General features: G+C 35.3%; 1 protein-coding gene across 1 annotated transcript; it reads left to right on the top strand.

Moving 5' to 3' along the window:
- The first annotated feature begins 6,540 nt into the window (after nucleotides 1-6,540).
- Nucleotides 6,541-12,638, top strand: LOC104891165 (UDP-galactose transporter 1). Its single transcript, XM_010676826.4, has 5 exons — nucleotides 6,541-7,071; nucleotides 8,190-8,439; nucleotides 8,541-8,748; nucleotides 11,190-11,421; nucleotides 12,095-12,638. Exons 1-5 carry the CDS (start codon nucleotides 6,964-6,966, stop codon nucleotides 12,314-12,316), a joined length of 1,020 nt encoding a protein of 339 aa, XP_010675128.1. The 5' UTR covers nucleotides 6,541-6,963; the 3' UTR covers nucleotides 12,317-12,638.
- The last annotated feature ends 3,657 nt before the right edge of the window (nucleotides 12,639-16,295 follow it).

Below are 16,295 nucleotides of genomic sequence, written 5' to 3' on the forward strand. Positions count from 1 at the left end.
TCATTTTGTTGTTTGTATAGTTAATTAGTTAGTACTGTAAAATCATAGTTAAAGCTAAGATAGTGATTACCCGAGTAAAAAGATATAGTTGTAGAAAATAATGGTTGAAGTAAAGATGATGATTACCAAAGTCAAATATATAGTTGTACAAAATAATGGCTAAATTTAGGACTTATTTTAGGCCGTCTCTTGATTTGTATGTGTTATACTTGCTTAGGGATCATGCTAATCAATGATGTACCAGATGTTTGTGAAGAGACCAAACTTATTTTAGGCACTTTTGGTATTTTTAATATGAGTACACTACCCTGTCAAAAAAAATATGAGTGCCACTACGTTATTTAGATGACAAGCAAAGAGCGTTTTGCTTACTAATGATTAAGGCATAGGTCCCTTTACAGTAAAATGAAGATACAGGCATACAGCAAAGGATACCTTTAATTTTGTGTGAAAGCATGCAATATGCTGAAGTCAGCACTTTTTTCTTTTATTCTTTGACATCAGAAAGTCAGTATCTCTTTCTCCATATGTAGCCTTAACTTCTAAGTATTACCAAGATACTTGCCATGTGATAAACAAGCTATAACTCAAGGGAGGAGAACCAAAAGTATTAGTTATATTTCTCATTATGGTCATCTAGTCCATGTTCTTGCTACCTTCTCATTCACAATAACTTGGTGTCAATTTCACTCCTAAATAGCTCTTTCTTTCAGTTAGTTATACATAAAGCAAACATGATTCTCTAATTATGTTTTTGATATCAAAAAAATTTGCATTAATTAAAGAACGGGAGTATAACATAATGATAATACTACCAAACAAAATTAACTAAAACTAACATGATCTCCATTTGGTCGTACATTCTTTATGAATAAAAAACAAACTATTGCTTGTGCAGTCCAAATGAAACTTGTCTTGAGCGATGGTGCGTGCGGTTGGGTTATATGCCCTGACGAAAAAGACCTGATATGAGAGATAACATGTTGAGATACGAAACCATCGCGATCTTCAAAGTTAGAATGTTGTGGTACATCTAGCAGACATCAATGTCCACTAGACGCTTAATATCAAGCTCCTTGGAGAGAAAAATCCTCCTACGAGTCTACTTATTCAACTAACAATGAAGTCACGTCCTTTGGTGACTTATGACCCTGCTTCGAGGGTATCCAAAGTTTAGTCTCACTCGACTAAAACTCAAAATGCGTGGAGGACGAAGCTTGCCTCGAATCAAATTGGAGGGACTCCCACAATATGCATTTTCTTATAACGCCTGAAGCCATCATGAGAACTTAGGGCAAATGAGATTAATGGAATTCGCCCAACTTACGGATCCGAAAATCCAACCTTGCAATCCCTAAACTAGAAGATCGACACACAACAAATCTAAATTGAGAACATCCTCTCATCTTATCCAACACTCGAGTTTCGAAAGCGACATAAATCAAATTGTGGTTGACTCTAGGATCATTGACTCATCAACTAGGTTTCCTATATCTTCCTTTGTCATAGGAAACCAGAAATCCTGTAGTGGCCACTGATCACCACTAACTAACACCCAAGCACAATCACACACAACAAGGGAACGGTATTTGGATCTGGAAGAAATTGAACTAAGGCTAAAACATAAAAACAAATAGTAAACGAACTAAAAAGCCGATCACTAGAGTCATAAGACCACACCTTCAACACAACAACCGAAGGCAAGAAAACCAACGCTAAAACTTACTCTACCCACGAGACAAACCTGGTTCAGCTTCCTTCACTCGCGACCAGCCCGTGGATTCCAACAGGACTAGCACATAGACAATGACACAAACAGGGGAAGGGGAAATGGAAACTCGAACAAAACAAGGGATGAGATGAGGAAACACTAACGTAAAACATGGGAGGGGGAAGGGGAGACACAAGGGAGGGACACTAGTGACACGACAAAACTGGATAACGGGGTAAAGAGGGGGAGGGGAGACCAACGAACACTAGGTGGAGGGGGAAGGGAGATGCACCACACAGGGGACGAGGTTCGCACAAAAAAAACAAAACGCTAGGGGGAAACGGGGCACGAGATTGGGGGACTGCAAAAGACCAGAGGAAGGGGAGACGCACGAACCGACGCTAAAGGAGGGGGGAGATATGCATGTTCAAGAGAAAGGGATAGGGAGACGCACGATTAACTCTACGGGGGAACGACCGATCCTACGTAACTAACTAAAGGACAAGGGGGCATGTTCGTCGGCGATTGGTAGAGTAGTGTGCTCGAGTGACCACCAGCGAGACTGCGCCATGACGTTGGTACCTTAGTTATCTTTAGGGTTTGAGTTGGGTGAAAAGTAGAGAGAAGCGAGAATCAAGATCGAGTTTTTAGAAGTATTTTTCTATCTTTATATACATTGATATAGTGATACTCCTGTTTTATTTCATGCCTTCTTTCAAATGCCCTTGCTTTATTTTTTTCCCTTTTTTTGCAAATTCTACCAAGGTTTTTACTTTTAAAGTTTTGGTACCTATCTGTTATGCAATTTTGGTGTGTTGGGAGTTATAATTTATAAAAGGTAATGATGTAAATGGATGTTAAACCACGTCTTATATACTTAAGGCCAAGACGTGGTTTTTATTTCTAAAATTTATAAAGAATTATAAATATGAAAAAAAGTGCTTTGTTACAACACTTCAATAAAAAAATCACTAAAAAATGAATTTGAAATAGAAATGATTAGTACATAAAAATTTAATTATTACACAGAGAAATCAAATGATAGTACATGGTATTGATTTTGATAAAGTGCATATCGTAATTTGAAAAAAATATATACAGATTATAGCACATATTCAACATGTATTAATGATCAAAATAGTTGTAACTTGTAAGATATGAGCCTAATTAAAATATAAGTATTACGTGAAGAAATGATAGTAGGATTGATGGTAAAGAAAAGCATGCCACAATTTTCTTTTTTAAAAAAACATTGCACATATATTCAACAAGTACTAGTATATGATTACTGCAAGATATGAGCCTAACTAAAACCTAATGCACAGCACTTGATGCCTGATGGTAGTTACACCTCCACTAGAAGTCTAGAACCAAACCTAAGCATTAATATGTCAACCAAAAAAAGGGGGAAATATATTCATTAAATGAAATTGTAGCTGAAGTATTGCAGGATCTCATTGACCAAGGCTATTTATTGCTAGAATATTCAGTTCAGCAGCCACTCCATCTCTTTCTCTCTTTTCATTCTTATTAGTTTAGAAATTTTATAAAGTAGCAATTGTGTGTTCGACTTGTCAAATGTTAGTGTACCCACCAAAAGAATAGTCCACACTCACAAGTCACAGGAACCAACAATTCCTTAATTCACTTGTCAAATGCATATTATTATTCTTAACTCTTCCGAGCGAGTGGCATTCTTTCGACCTTCCACCTTCAAAAGTGGGTCCCACAATTCCCCAAGTACTTTTGTTTTTGCTAAATAGGAGGGAGAAATGCGAGTCCGGATCCTCTAGAGTTTTTGTGAAACTCTACGAGGTAGAGTTGTATCTGAGCCATACAATTTTAAATCAAGGACTCATATTGGTGGAAGGAAAAGATTTAGAGGTAGATTTTGATAAGATAAAATCTGGGGGATTTTGGAAAGAAAATATATGAGCCATTGATTTTTTATTCAATGGTTGATATTGCTCAAACTCTACCTTGTAGAGTTATTTTACAACTCTAGAGGATCCAAACACGAGAAATGCATGTGTATATCACCATTATTGGAGGCCATATTAGGAATTAAATAATTCAGCCAAATAGATCTTAAACTACTAAAAGAAATACTAACAAGTTGGATAAATAATTTCGCATTGGATCTGATTTGCATTTATACTATATTTAAATATCGAAAAGGAAAGATATTAGGAAAATGATTGCAAAAGATTATCGACATTTAGGTTGTTATTTACTCATTTAGACTATTATACAATATACATGTAGGGTCTGTTCTCCCCAGCTTATTTTCAGTTCAGTTCAGATTAGTTCAGCTCTTGACAATACTTTTACTCTTACATATCACTATTCATTTCAGTTCAGTTCAGTTCAGCTATTTTATGTCGAAGAGAACAGGCCTTTAGTGCTCGCTTTTACTCAATTGAACTTTTCGCGTTTTGCTAATTTTGTTTATTTGGAGTTCTCAAAATGAGCAATAATCAAGGATCCATTTTTTCTCCATTCCAAAGAACTCTCAAAGAGGCAGTTGTCACACATTCTATGATAACTTCTAGTGAAACTATTGTATCAGACGGTCTGACTACAACATTTTGGTCGGACCGTCATTCACAAAAATGGTAACCCGCTTCAAGAAGAACTGCGAGGCCACCTCAGCGGTAAACACAACCGTATAGAAAACACCACAAATACCTCGAAGGTCATGGTACGTCCATTTTTCGTCTATCTTTGTCCAATCATCAACTTCAATTATCTATTAAATCATCACCCTTAATCAGCGGCATTGTGGATTGCTCGTCGTCAATTGGATGGTGGTTGTACGGCGGCTGACACGGGCGGTAGTGATGGTTGTACGGTCACCGTGGCTTAGCTGGGTTTTGGCTTGGGGTTGATTTGGCTAAGGTTGTGTGTGTTGATGCTGGATTGTATGATGAATTGATGATGTTGGTGTATGTTTGTTGTTGTTGTCGAGATTTGTTGAGTGAAGAAGATGAATGAGTTTGGTGGTTACTGAATGAATATGTAAGTAAACTAGCTGAAAGTGAAAAAACATGTAAATGGAACAATAAGAAAACCAACTGAAAGAATAAAATACGTAAATATAATGAAACAATAAGATAACTAACTGAACTTCAAAGACATCCAATTGAATGAACAAAAGGTTCATCTAAACTTAAAATAGGTCAAACTGAAAGAGCAAAAGGATCAACTGAACTTAAAAGATATCCAACTGAATTAGAACGTCCAACTGAAAAAAAGGATCAACTGATCTTATCCACTGAACAACTAAAATCAAAATACATTCAACTGAAAAAAATTGAAAACAACTGAAATCGTCTGACCAAATGTTGTGGTCAGACGCGTCTGACACAATACCTTCTCTAACTTCTATCATTTGAATCGAAAAATTCATCTCCACAAGAGTGTCCCTAATAAAATCTCATCTTAAACAATCATACACTTTATCAAAATCAATCTTGATTGTCATATATAAAGCCCTTACCACTTTGTTTGCGTTGCATTGTATGGAGAACTTCTTGAACAATGTCAATATTGTCCGTTATATGCCTTCCTGGAACGAAACTTGTTTGGGTGCAAGAAGTAACTTTCGGCATGATAGACTCGATACGATTTACAATCGCCTTAGTGAGGAATTTGTAGGTGACATTACATAGCCCAATATGTCGAAATTGAGAAGGAAGTTTTGGGTTATCAACTTTTGGAATGAGGACAAGAAATGTTTCATTAAAGTAGGGGGGAGACCTTTACCTTCCAAAGCCGACAACACCATATCATACACCTTAGGTGCTACTAAGTTCCAGTTCTTTTGGTTAAAGAGGGATTGAAAACCGTCTGGGCCGGGGGCCTTGAGTGATCCCATGGAATTGATAACGAGATCAAAATTACTTTTAGTGTATGGCCTAGTTAACATATGCCAGTCTTCGTTCGAAAATTATGTACATATACCCATTGGAATGTCATAGTTAACAGGCGCATATTACTCCGTGAACAAGTTTTTAAAAATAATTCACTATGGCCTCCTGAACTTGGGATTTCTCATGAATCCATTGATTATTGGCATTCTTTATTGCAGTAGTACGGTTTCTCCATCTTTGCACCACCATACTTAAATGGAAAAAGCTAGTATTACGATCGTCTTCCTTCAACCAATCCACACGTGCTTTTTGATTTCAAAGAAGTTATTCTTAATGAAGTACCATATCTAAGTCACGTCTAAGTTTAGCCTCAAGTTTGATAAGGCTAGAGCAAGGGATGTTTGAATACTCTTAATGCGAGCCATGAGTGTTCGTTTTCTCTAAAGATATTGTGGAGGGTTTCTCAGTTCCAATTTTGTAAATCTTCGGCTAAGGAATGTAATTGTAGAATGAAGGGATATCATCCGTGCATGTATCTTGAAGAAAGTCCGCAAATTTTTCATGTGTCATCCAAGTCGCTTGAAAATGAAACGGTTTATTCAATGAATCAAGAGGGGCGAAATCATTGGGAGAAATTAATAGTGGGCAGTGGTCGGATTGTGGGGCAGGAAGATGCTTCCTTGCATTACTAAACAACATACTCCATTCAGAATTACACAAAGTGCGGTCCAATCTTGCACTTCTTCAAGTCTCCACGTATGGTCTCTCACCCAAGTATGAGACGACCCTGATAACTTTAAATAAGCACGATCACTTACAAGATCAACTATTTTTTCAATTGGAATTAGGAACTATTTTTTCAATTGGAATTAGGAACCATTTTTTTTCTTTTTGATTGGAACTAGGAACCAGTTTGGCAAACAAAAATAAAATTGAGATGAATCCGAAGTTAAAATCAATTTTTCAGAATTTTACAAAGAAAGAAAAAGATCACACCAAAAATCCCTTTCCTCATATAACTCTGTTTTCACAGGGTAGAAGAACTTCACCTCCCACCCCTTGGTAACGCCCCAAATGCCTTCCATGCTCCTTTCTCTCTCCTCTGCAACCCCCCTACTCTCCATGACTTTCCAACCCTTTCTCAATTTCAATCAAAATTGACAACTAGGGTTTTTTCCTATTCATTTCCCTCTTTTTATTCTCTCTCTCTTTTGTGTGAGTGATTTTACACACCCAAATTCAGAAACTTTGATTTTCTCTCTCCTCTTGTGTTTACTCACCAGCTGCTTGAATTGGGTTTTTGTTGTTTAGGCTAAAAAGCTGGTAATTTTGATCTGGGTTTTTGTTATTTTGGATCTGAGGAGAGAGAATTAGGAAAATATGGAGGAGGGGTTGTGTCATTGGGGAGTGATCCGATCTCTTCTTGCTATTGTTCAATGGTGGGCTTTCAATGTCACTGTTATTATCATGAACAAATGGATCTTTCAGGTCTTTTTCCTTTCTTTTTTATTGGGAGTTTTCTGTTTCATTTATATATAATTATAAGTTGGTGTGTATTAAATATTTCATCTCTTTGATCTTAGTTTATGTTGATGGGTTAATAAAGCTTGTCTCATTAAATATACATTATGTAATTTTGAGGTTTGCCTTGTTATAATTCTCTGGTAATTGGGTTTGGGGGAATTAGTATAAGTTTTTATGTATCATTATTCTTCCATTATTAAATATTGGTTCTTTTTGCTGGCCTTTGTTTATAATCATTATTAACATGTGATTAGTTGAAATAATAAGTTATTAGTATATTTCAATGTTTGTACTTGTAACAGCTATGATTTTAGCTATTGTTTTGTTAACTAATTAGTTTATATTTGGTTATGCTTGTGATCGAATTGGTCTCATGATCGATTGAGGTTGGAAGTTTCAATGTCCTTTTTAACTTCTTACAATAGTGGAGGAAAGAGGGAAGAGAGATTCTTGCTTTAACAAGTTTGAATCTTCTAAGAGATGGATCTACGTATTTCGTTCTAGTTTTTGCACAATTGATTTGTTTCATATTGCTAGTGATTCAGTACAACAAGAATGATCAGAATGGAAGTTTAACTTTTACTGTAGTAATTTTCCTGTGCATTTTTCACATTTTTCTATGATATGTTAGGTTACATAGTATTTCTGCGGAAAAGAAAGAAAAAAAAATGCTGGTGAACTTGAGTTGTAGGCAGAGATATAAAGCATGTTGTTTAAGGCAGATGACATCTTCTGGTAATTTGGTGTCTCATGATTCGTTAATATGCTATACGGTGTGGTTGAAGTAGGGACTTAGAGTAGCTAAACATAGTATTGCTGAAGGTAACTTGGTGTCTGGGAAGGTTTTAGTTTATCTATGATGAGCTAGAAGAGATAGGCATTTGGAAGGACACACCCAAAGCAGTGGACAACAATCTTTGTTATCATTTTAAATGAGATCTAGCCCTTTGTAATTCAATAAGAAAAAATGTCAAATGACATACTAGGCCTAATATTGTATTTTCTTGATTTACTCGCAAGTGAGCACTCATGATATGTGCAAATGTTAATATGGTTTTGTTTTCCTGGTTTTGGTGAAACAGAAACTGGATTTCAAGTTTCCTCTTACAGTGTCTTGTGTCCACTTCATATGCTCGTCTATTGGAGCTTATGTGGCAATCAAGATTATGAAGGTAAAACCTTTGATAGCAGTTGACCCTGAGGATCGCTGGAAAAGGATATTCCCCATGTCATTTGTTTTCTGCATCAACATAGTCTTGGGGAATGTGAGCCTGCGCTATATACCAGTCTCCTTTATGCAGACGATTAAGTCATTTACTCCCGCTACAACAGGTCAGTTTTGGACTTAACGTCACAGATTTTATTTTACCTTTGCAACATTGTTTTAGATTGTTGTTGTCATTACTAACTTGTCTAAAAATCAATTGTGACAGTTATCTTGCAGTGGCTCATATGGAGAAAATACTTTGAATGGAGAATTTGGGCTTCTTTGGTCCCAATTGTCGGAGGAATTCTTCTAACTTCTATGACAGAACTTAGTTTTAACATGTTTGGATTTTTGGCTGCTTTGTTTGGTTGCCTGGCTACTTCTACCAAAACGATTCTTGCGGAGTCTCTTTTGCATGGCTACAAGTTTGATAGGTATTCTACCTCTTCCTGTTTTGTTTCCCCTTTCTGTCAATGTGTTAGTGGTTTACTACCCTTGTGCTTTATGGTACTTCGATTGAATTCCATATAGACACCTTGCTGTTCTTGGTTTTTCTGATTGTTGTTTGTCCTCTACCTGGCAAATTATTTTATATAGGATTCTTATACGTCATTGATGTTCTCTGCATGTCCGTTACATTTTCTACAATCACCGCCAATTGATAAAATGCTTCCAATCCTTAATCTCATATTATTGGGAATGGCATTTTCCATTGGGCAAATTAATGGTTCCATAAACGTCTGTTGGCTTTTGCGCTGCTGCTTGGTTTCTCAGAGATCTAGTTTACGTATTAACTATCAAGCATATCCCAATTCTTGTTTTTGCTCCTTTTCCGTCAAATTCATGGACTAGCCTTATATGCACCCAATGCGTCCGAAAGAATATGAAGTTTTGCATAAGTAAAGTAGGTAACAGTTTTTGGAAGGGACAAGAGGAAGACATTTAAAAAACTATAAATGGAATAAAAAACTGTGAAATGAATGTAACAGTTATTCACAAGAGTTGTGCCATTAAGTTATTTTTTAAAAAATAAATTATAATTGATTATGTTGATTTTAGAAGTTATTGACTTCCACATAAAGTATTCAGTTTGTGCTTTTCTTTTCTTTTTAAAATAAATTAGTCAGTTTGTTGGTATATTTATTTATTTTTGGTGTCAACCCCCCCCCCCCCTTCCCTTATAGAGATCCTGATCGTCATGTAGTGAACTAGTTACTCACTTGCTGTTTGAAACTTGTCAGCGATCAATTAGAGTTCTTATGGCAGGTAACAGTCCAGATGAGATATGTGGCTCGCTATTAGATTTTTAGTTCTCTCAAATTTCTTATGATATCTATTAGAGGAAGATTAGCGTATGCACTCAAGGTTTATGGAAACGATGGATTGGCCTGTGATGAGTCATTGTTGAACTGCTGTTAGCAGCAAAGTCTGGGAGGGCTTTAGCCTTCAATACTTGTGGGCTTGTAGAAGGAGGATAATCTATCTTTAGGTTCTGTCCATTAGAACATAGAAGTACTTAAAGGCCACCTGTAGATTGATGATTCCAATCTTCAGGGTCTTCTGAAAAGAACCGAGGTCTATAACACAAATAATGGGGAAGTTACAAGGAACAAAAAGAGAAAACAATATGGAAAACTATGCCACATGGAATCCGAAGATTAGGAGGGGGGAAATCTTGAGGTATTTTTCCTCTGTAAATCTGCTGCTTGGAAACATGTACGAGTAACATCCATGATTAGGGATTTATAAAACTAGGAAAAGGAGATGCTGTTTAACACTTTCAGAACACTTTAGAGAAGTCCATGTTGCAATGCAACATATAGCAGGATTGAAATTGCCATGTAAATGGTACAAACAGACCACCTGAAATGTACATATGCATCGCTCTGTCGCTAAACCACTCAAAGGATAAATGAAATATATAAAAGAATTATTAGTGAGTTGTGGTTCAAAATCCAAAATTAAACTACTTGTGTAGCAATCAAATTCAAAATTGCTAACAATATGAACTCTCACTTCTAGTAGCAGCCAATAACTTACTGAAGGGCAAAGACTGAAGGTTTCTCTTTTCTTCTGTCTTTATTTTCTATTTATTTTTTATCTACATTGGACCTAGCTATTGGGTGGGGCGGTGCGGGACAATAGGGGTCACCTCGTTGATGAGGGGAAATCGGGTTAGGCTTTACGGGTTGTGAGTCTATAATGGGTGGGCCAATAGACGAACAAAAAGATAGGACAAAGGAATAGATAGGAAGGACATGTAATTTTTTTTTACTTATTCCACTTTTTTTCACTTTTAGATTTTTTTTTTTTTTTGAGGGGGAACACTTCTAGTTCATAATTTCGGCCTTGTATTAGCCCTGCCCAATAAAGGCCCTGCCTATAAGGAGCCTCTGTCGAATAAAACCCCTTTGACTTGACCCTACCCTTGTGCCCGTATGGGATACCCTGTCCATTGAACAAGCCTAATCTATGCCTCATGGTTAGCAAGTGACGAGGTGTGTATTGAACGAGGGGTATGATAGCCAGATAGGAAGTTGCATTGTAGTTCAGCAGTTTTACCTTGAGGAGGAAGACAGATGGTTAGTTAGAGTAGAGACTAGGGGGGGGGGGGGGGTTAATTTGTCTATGAATAGAAGAAATCAGAGTGAGAATTATGTGAAATTTTGTGAAGAATTCCAGTTGCTTTTAGGATTTGTGAGAGAAATTGTCTCGCAAAAGCTTGCATTGTGCTTTACTGAAGGTCATTTCATCAATGATGCAGTTTATGTTCAGAATCCCATCTGTTTTTTCGCAAAACATGCATGTGTAATACTTCTGTCAGTCCTAAATTGCACCTGCTTTAACTGATTCTGGTTTTTACATGTTTTTTCAGCATAAATACTGTCTTTTACATGGCACCTTTTGCAACCGCTATTTTAGCGGTACCAGCTTTGGTACTTGAGGGTCCTGGAGTAATTGTGTGGCTTAACACTCACACTACGCTCCTATCTTCCCTGACCATCATCCTCAGCTCTGGAGTGTTGGCTTTCTGTCTTAATTTTTCCATCTTCTACGTTATTCATTCTACTACAGCAGTCACTTTCAACGTTGCTGGGAATCTCAAGGTGAGCTGGAATGGTGCTAGTTTTTTTGTTTTTGTCATCCTTTATGATCTGAACTTGTTTTCTTTGTTTTTGGCTGAATCGTTCTGCTTTCACTATTTGATAAATTAAATAGTCCCGTACTCTGCTGTTGTCGATTGTTTTAAACTTTATATACATATTTCCTCGTACCATTTCATTTTTCACGTTTGCCGGGACGCTTTTTTGAATGTCTTAATTGTGTATAAGTAAATATTATAGTAAAAATTAGATATTTGGAATCCTTGCATTGAGACATATCTAACAAGACTGGCTTGACTTGTTTTATCTTATATAATGATGTGAGATAGCTTAACAAAGTTGGTTGATGAATAGTGTCGAAAACGAAATGGTGTAATTAAATAAAACAGAGGAAGTATAGAATAACGAAATGTCTTTCATTTTGTTTTCTATACGCATCTTTAAAGTCTAAAATTTTCATAACTAATTCAAAATCTTAACAAAATTAGTTAATAAAAGATAATCTATGAATATTATATACAAAATTTAGTATAGAAAGAGATGAGCTTCTAGAGAAGATTTTATTTCTCATTATTTAAGTGAATTTTTTTTATTAAGAGATTGACATGTGTTGCTCCTAGTTCTGTTTCTAGTTTAAGTAAGTGATAGAAAAAGTTTACTCAATTTTCTTCCCCAGGTTGCTGTTGCTGTTCTCATTTCATGGCTGATATTTAAAAACCCTATTTCGGGTATGAATGCACTCGGGTGTGCTGTAACACTGGCTGGATGTACTTTCTATGGCTATGTGAGGCACATGATATCACAACAACCGCCCGGAACACCAAGAACACCTAGAACTCCGCGGAATCGGACAGAAATGATCCCCCTTGTGAATGAAAAGTTAGATGACAAGGTCTGAATCAAGTTAGTGATAGTAGTGTTTTGCAGGTAAATTTCAAGTTGCTTGGAACAGGTTATAGGAAGACAACAGAGGTGATGATGATGATGGTGGTGGTGATATTTATGTCCTTGTTGTGTAGACATGATTATAAATTTAATAGATACTTATTCTCTAACCCTCCATACATAATTTATATAGAAGAAAAAAAACAGTTTTTTTTCCTAGTCCTTGTTCAGTTATCGTAGATCTAGAATTATCAATTAGAAGTTACTGGTATGGATGTTTTTCATTTTTGGTTTGTATATCAACAGTAGCACTTGATATAGTGCTATTTTTGAGAGATCTTGCTCTTTTCAATCCTTCTGCAAAAGAATATGATTCTAGACTCGATATTATCATTGAGGTAGCAACTTCAACAAACAGGCACGTTTGTATCTACTAACTAGTGTAGTAAGGGGGCTTGGTTCATGAAGGGGAAAGGGAAAGAGTTTAAGAAAGAGAAACAAGGAGAAAGGAAAAGAAAACCCTTTGATTAAGAATGTTGTTTGGTTGAGAACTCATCTTCTTCCACTTTCTATTTTTCCCCCTCTCTCAAGTCTCAAGTACCACCATTCCCACCACCCTTTCACTGCCACCCATCAACACCGGCTTGTCACTGCTGCCCTTTACCGGCGCCCCTCACTGTCGCATCTCAACGTCGCCACCTCACCAACTCCACCTCACCGGTTCCCCCCCCCCTTCCTTCTTTTCCTTCTTTACCACCATTAAAAGCCACATTTGAGGTTTTAAAGGTCAAATTCAACCATAAAAACTTCATATCTGAAGTTTTATGGCCGAATTTGACAATCTAAAGCCAAAATCAAGCATTGGAGTTGGGTTTTTTAGTTGGGTTGGGGTTTTTTTTGTGGATGGATTTGGACGTGGTGGTTGAGTCGGCCATGAGTTGGTGATTTTAACCATGGGTTGGTGGTTTTCTGTGCATGAGTTAGTGGTTTCGGCCACGGGTTGGTGGTTTTGGCGCATAGGGTGGTGGTTTCGGTGGTTGATGGTAATTTCAGGGGTTGGTGTGGTGGTTTTGGTGGCGATCGTGGTGGTTTCGGTGGCGGTAATGGTGGTTGGGGTGGTGGTTTAGTTGTTGAGGTGGTGGGTTCGGTGGTTGATGTGGTTGTGTGGCTGGGTTGGTGGTTGGAGTAGTGGTCAATGATTGGTCAAGGCCATCATAGGGTAGAAGAAAGAAAGGGTAAGCGAAACCTTGGGGGAGGGTGGGGAATGAAAGTAGAGGATTTTGGGGGAAAAAAGAGGGTAAAGAAAATGATTGATTTGTCTTAACAAACAACAAGTAAGGGAATCAAGCTAGTTGATTCTCTTACCCTTTTCAGAAAATCCCAAACCAAATGCCTCCTAAATGGTTGTCACTAGACGATTTGCAAAAGTTCATCAAAATATCTAGGGAACTTTGTTTGACTTTGACATCTAACTCCCAAGTATAATAGTGGTTTTTTTAGGAGATGAATAGTATTCTAGCGGGATAATTTTACAATGATTTGTAGCTACTATAACTTGTTAATTTGAATCATTTGTTTTAAATTTTAAATCTACATCATTCATTAAAATTTATACATTTATATTAAAATTTGTATATATTAATTTGCTTTATATTTCACAAATCTTGTGTGACAACAAAAAATTTATAGATATGAAGGGAAAATGCTCCAAAATGAAGAAGGTGATTAAGATTCTTGTTTATGCTAAAATTTGCCTCTTACGACAGAATTAAAGTTAGGGATGATTAACCAGATATTGAATGTTATGATGCAAGGAATGAGTGGAAAGGGGGATTCAAGGGATGAACACACAGAAATGATGACGCGGAAAACCCCAATGAAGGTGGGTAAAAACCGTGGGTGGAGATGGTTCCACCAATCTACTATTAGTGATTGTCGTTCCAGATGAACAACAATCGTTACAGCTTAAGTTTTTGATCTAAGTACAAATGTTGAATGTAAATCAGAATAATGAATAACTCTTTTTGTATGCCTTTTTTGTATCAATAATGCCCGTATCTTTCTTTTTGGCTTTTTTTTTGTGCTTAAATACTCTATTACCCAACTAAAGGTTTACAACGGTAATCTTTCCCCAATTATAGGAGATTCTCCTTATTATGCTCAACCAACTGTATACGCTCCCTAGCTTTGTGCAACTGATTCTCCTTTGCAGCTTCGTTAACTAAATCATGATAAGATCACCTTCCTTCTTTCTCGGACCATTAGTTACTAAGCTGTTAGTCTTTGCGCCTTATAGGTTTTGAAAAGATAATATATGAGCTATTTTTTTTTTTATAAAATGGTTGATATTGCTCAAACTCTACATTGTAGAGTTCTTTTAGAACCTTAGAGGATCCAAACACTTATTCAACTGAAGCAAAACAATTTAGTATTCCAACAAAAATTATTAAGGAAATTTTGTTGCTACAACAAAAATTTAAATCTATAGCGATATGATAAAAAAAATTAGAGTATGATTTTACAAAACAACCTTTGAATATTATAGAGAGCTCCACCTAAGCATGACATGTCATTCTTTTGAATTTTTATATTTTTTTAAAAAAAAAATAGTGTTTAACATAGATATAAATACATATAAGGTTTATCTAATAAGTGAAGATTACACTCTGATTTTGAATAAACAACCTAAATTATTCAATTATGTAAATTAAATTTAACTTTTGCTACATAATTCGCAATATAATATATTTTTTTTACTATCGAGAGTGTTTGCAATATTTTTCGAAATAAGTTTCATATATAATATAATTTTGCAAATTATAAAAATATATTTATTTAGATGAGCAATAACGTATTATTTATTTTAAATACATATAAAATTAACAATAAAAAAAGCGTATTATATATAACAATAACAATTATGCCTTTCAAAATCATATTTTTAAAAAATGAGGTATATAAAGATTAAAAATACAAACATATAGTTTTGAACCTATAGCATACCATGATGACATTACATGAAAAATCAAATGAAAGTTTGTCAATGACATTACAGAGGTATTATGCAATTGACTAATTATTTTATTCCTAGAATATTTGTTGTATAAATAATTGTTTATGTTTTCTTTTTCATATATCTATATGTCAGATCTTATTGTTTTCTCAATAAACTTAATTCAACTAAAAATAATTGAAAAAATCAAGGTTCGAGTGTCTAGACTATTTGAGATCACAGATCATGAAAAAGAGGAAGTTTGGTAAGTCTTGATATGGTCATGATTGATGAAAATATTTTTTCTCTTTAATAGTATTTTCGATTATTAATAGAGGTTAGTTTTATATTTAATTTAATTTATTCATGATATCATCATTATAATTTATTTATTTTTTGCATTCTGATCTCCTATTCTATATGTGTTAATGTTTATGTGCTAATAATTAAAAGTTGAAGTTGTGGCTGTCACTCATATGTTTTCACTATTCTTTCTTTCACGCATCTATATGAAATTTTTACCCTGTACTTTCTTAAAGTATCATTCGGGTATTTTTCATGTTAAATATGTGTTAGCTATTGTTAATCATACGAATCATTGGAATACTATTTAATAATAGACTTATATACAATATACAACTGAACATTAAAATATAAAATTTATATATCACAATAACAAATCTAGAAATTAAATTATAACGACAAATACTTTTTATGTCTTTTTCTACTGCAACAATGAGTTTGGGCATGTTGTAAGAAAATAAAAAAGGGTAGTTTAGCATAGAGGGTTAAACTATAGTAAAGTAAACGCAACTTTATGAGTTATTTGAGTAATTAATGATGGTTTTATTAACATATCGTATATGCGATATTGTCAACTATAGTTGCTTTTTTTTTACCAAAAGTGAAATGATTCGAATAGATGAAAAATACTCAAAGTGGTAATTATTGCAATAGAAAATGAATAGAGAAATTATATAACAATTGTGTTGAAAAATCT

This window comes from Beta vulgaris, chromosome 1, assembly GCF_026745355.1.
Source record: "Beta vulgaris subsp. vulgaris cultivar EL10 chromosome 1, EL10.2, whole genome shotgun sequence".
Lineage (NCBI taxonomy): Eukaryota > Viridiplantae > Streptophyta > Magnoliopsida > Caryophyllales > Amaranthaceae > Beta > Beta vulgaris.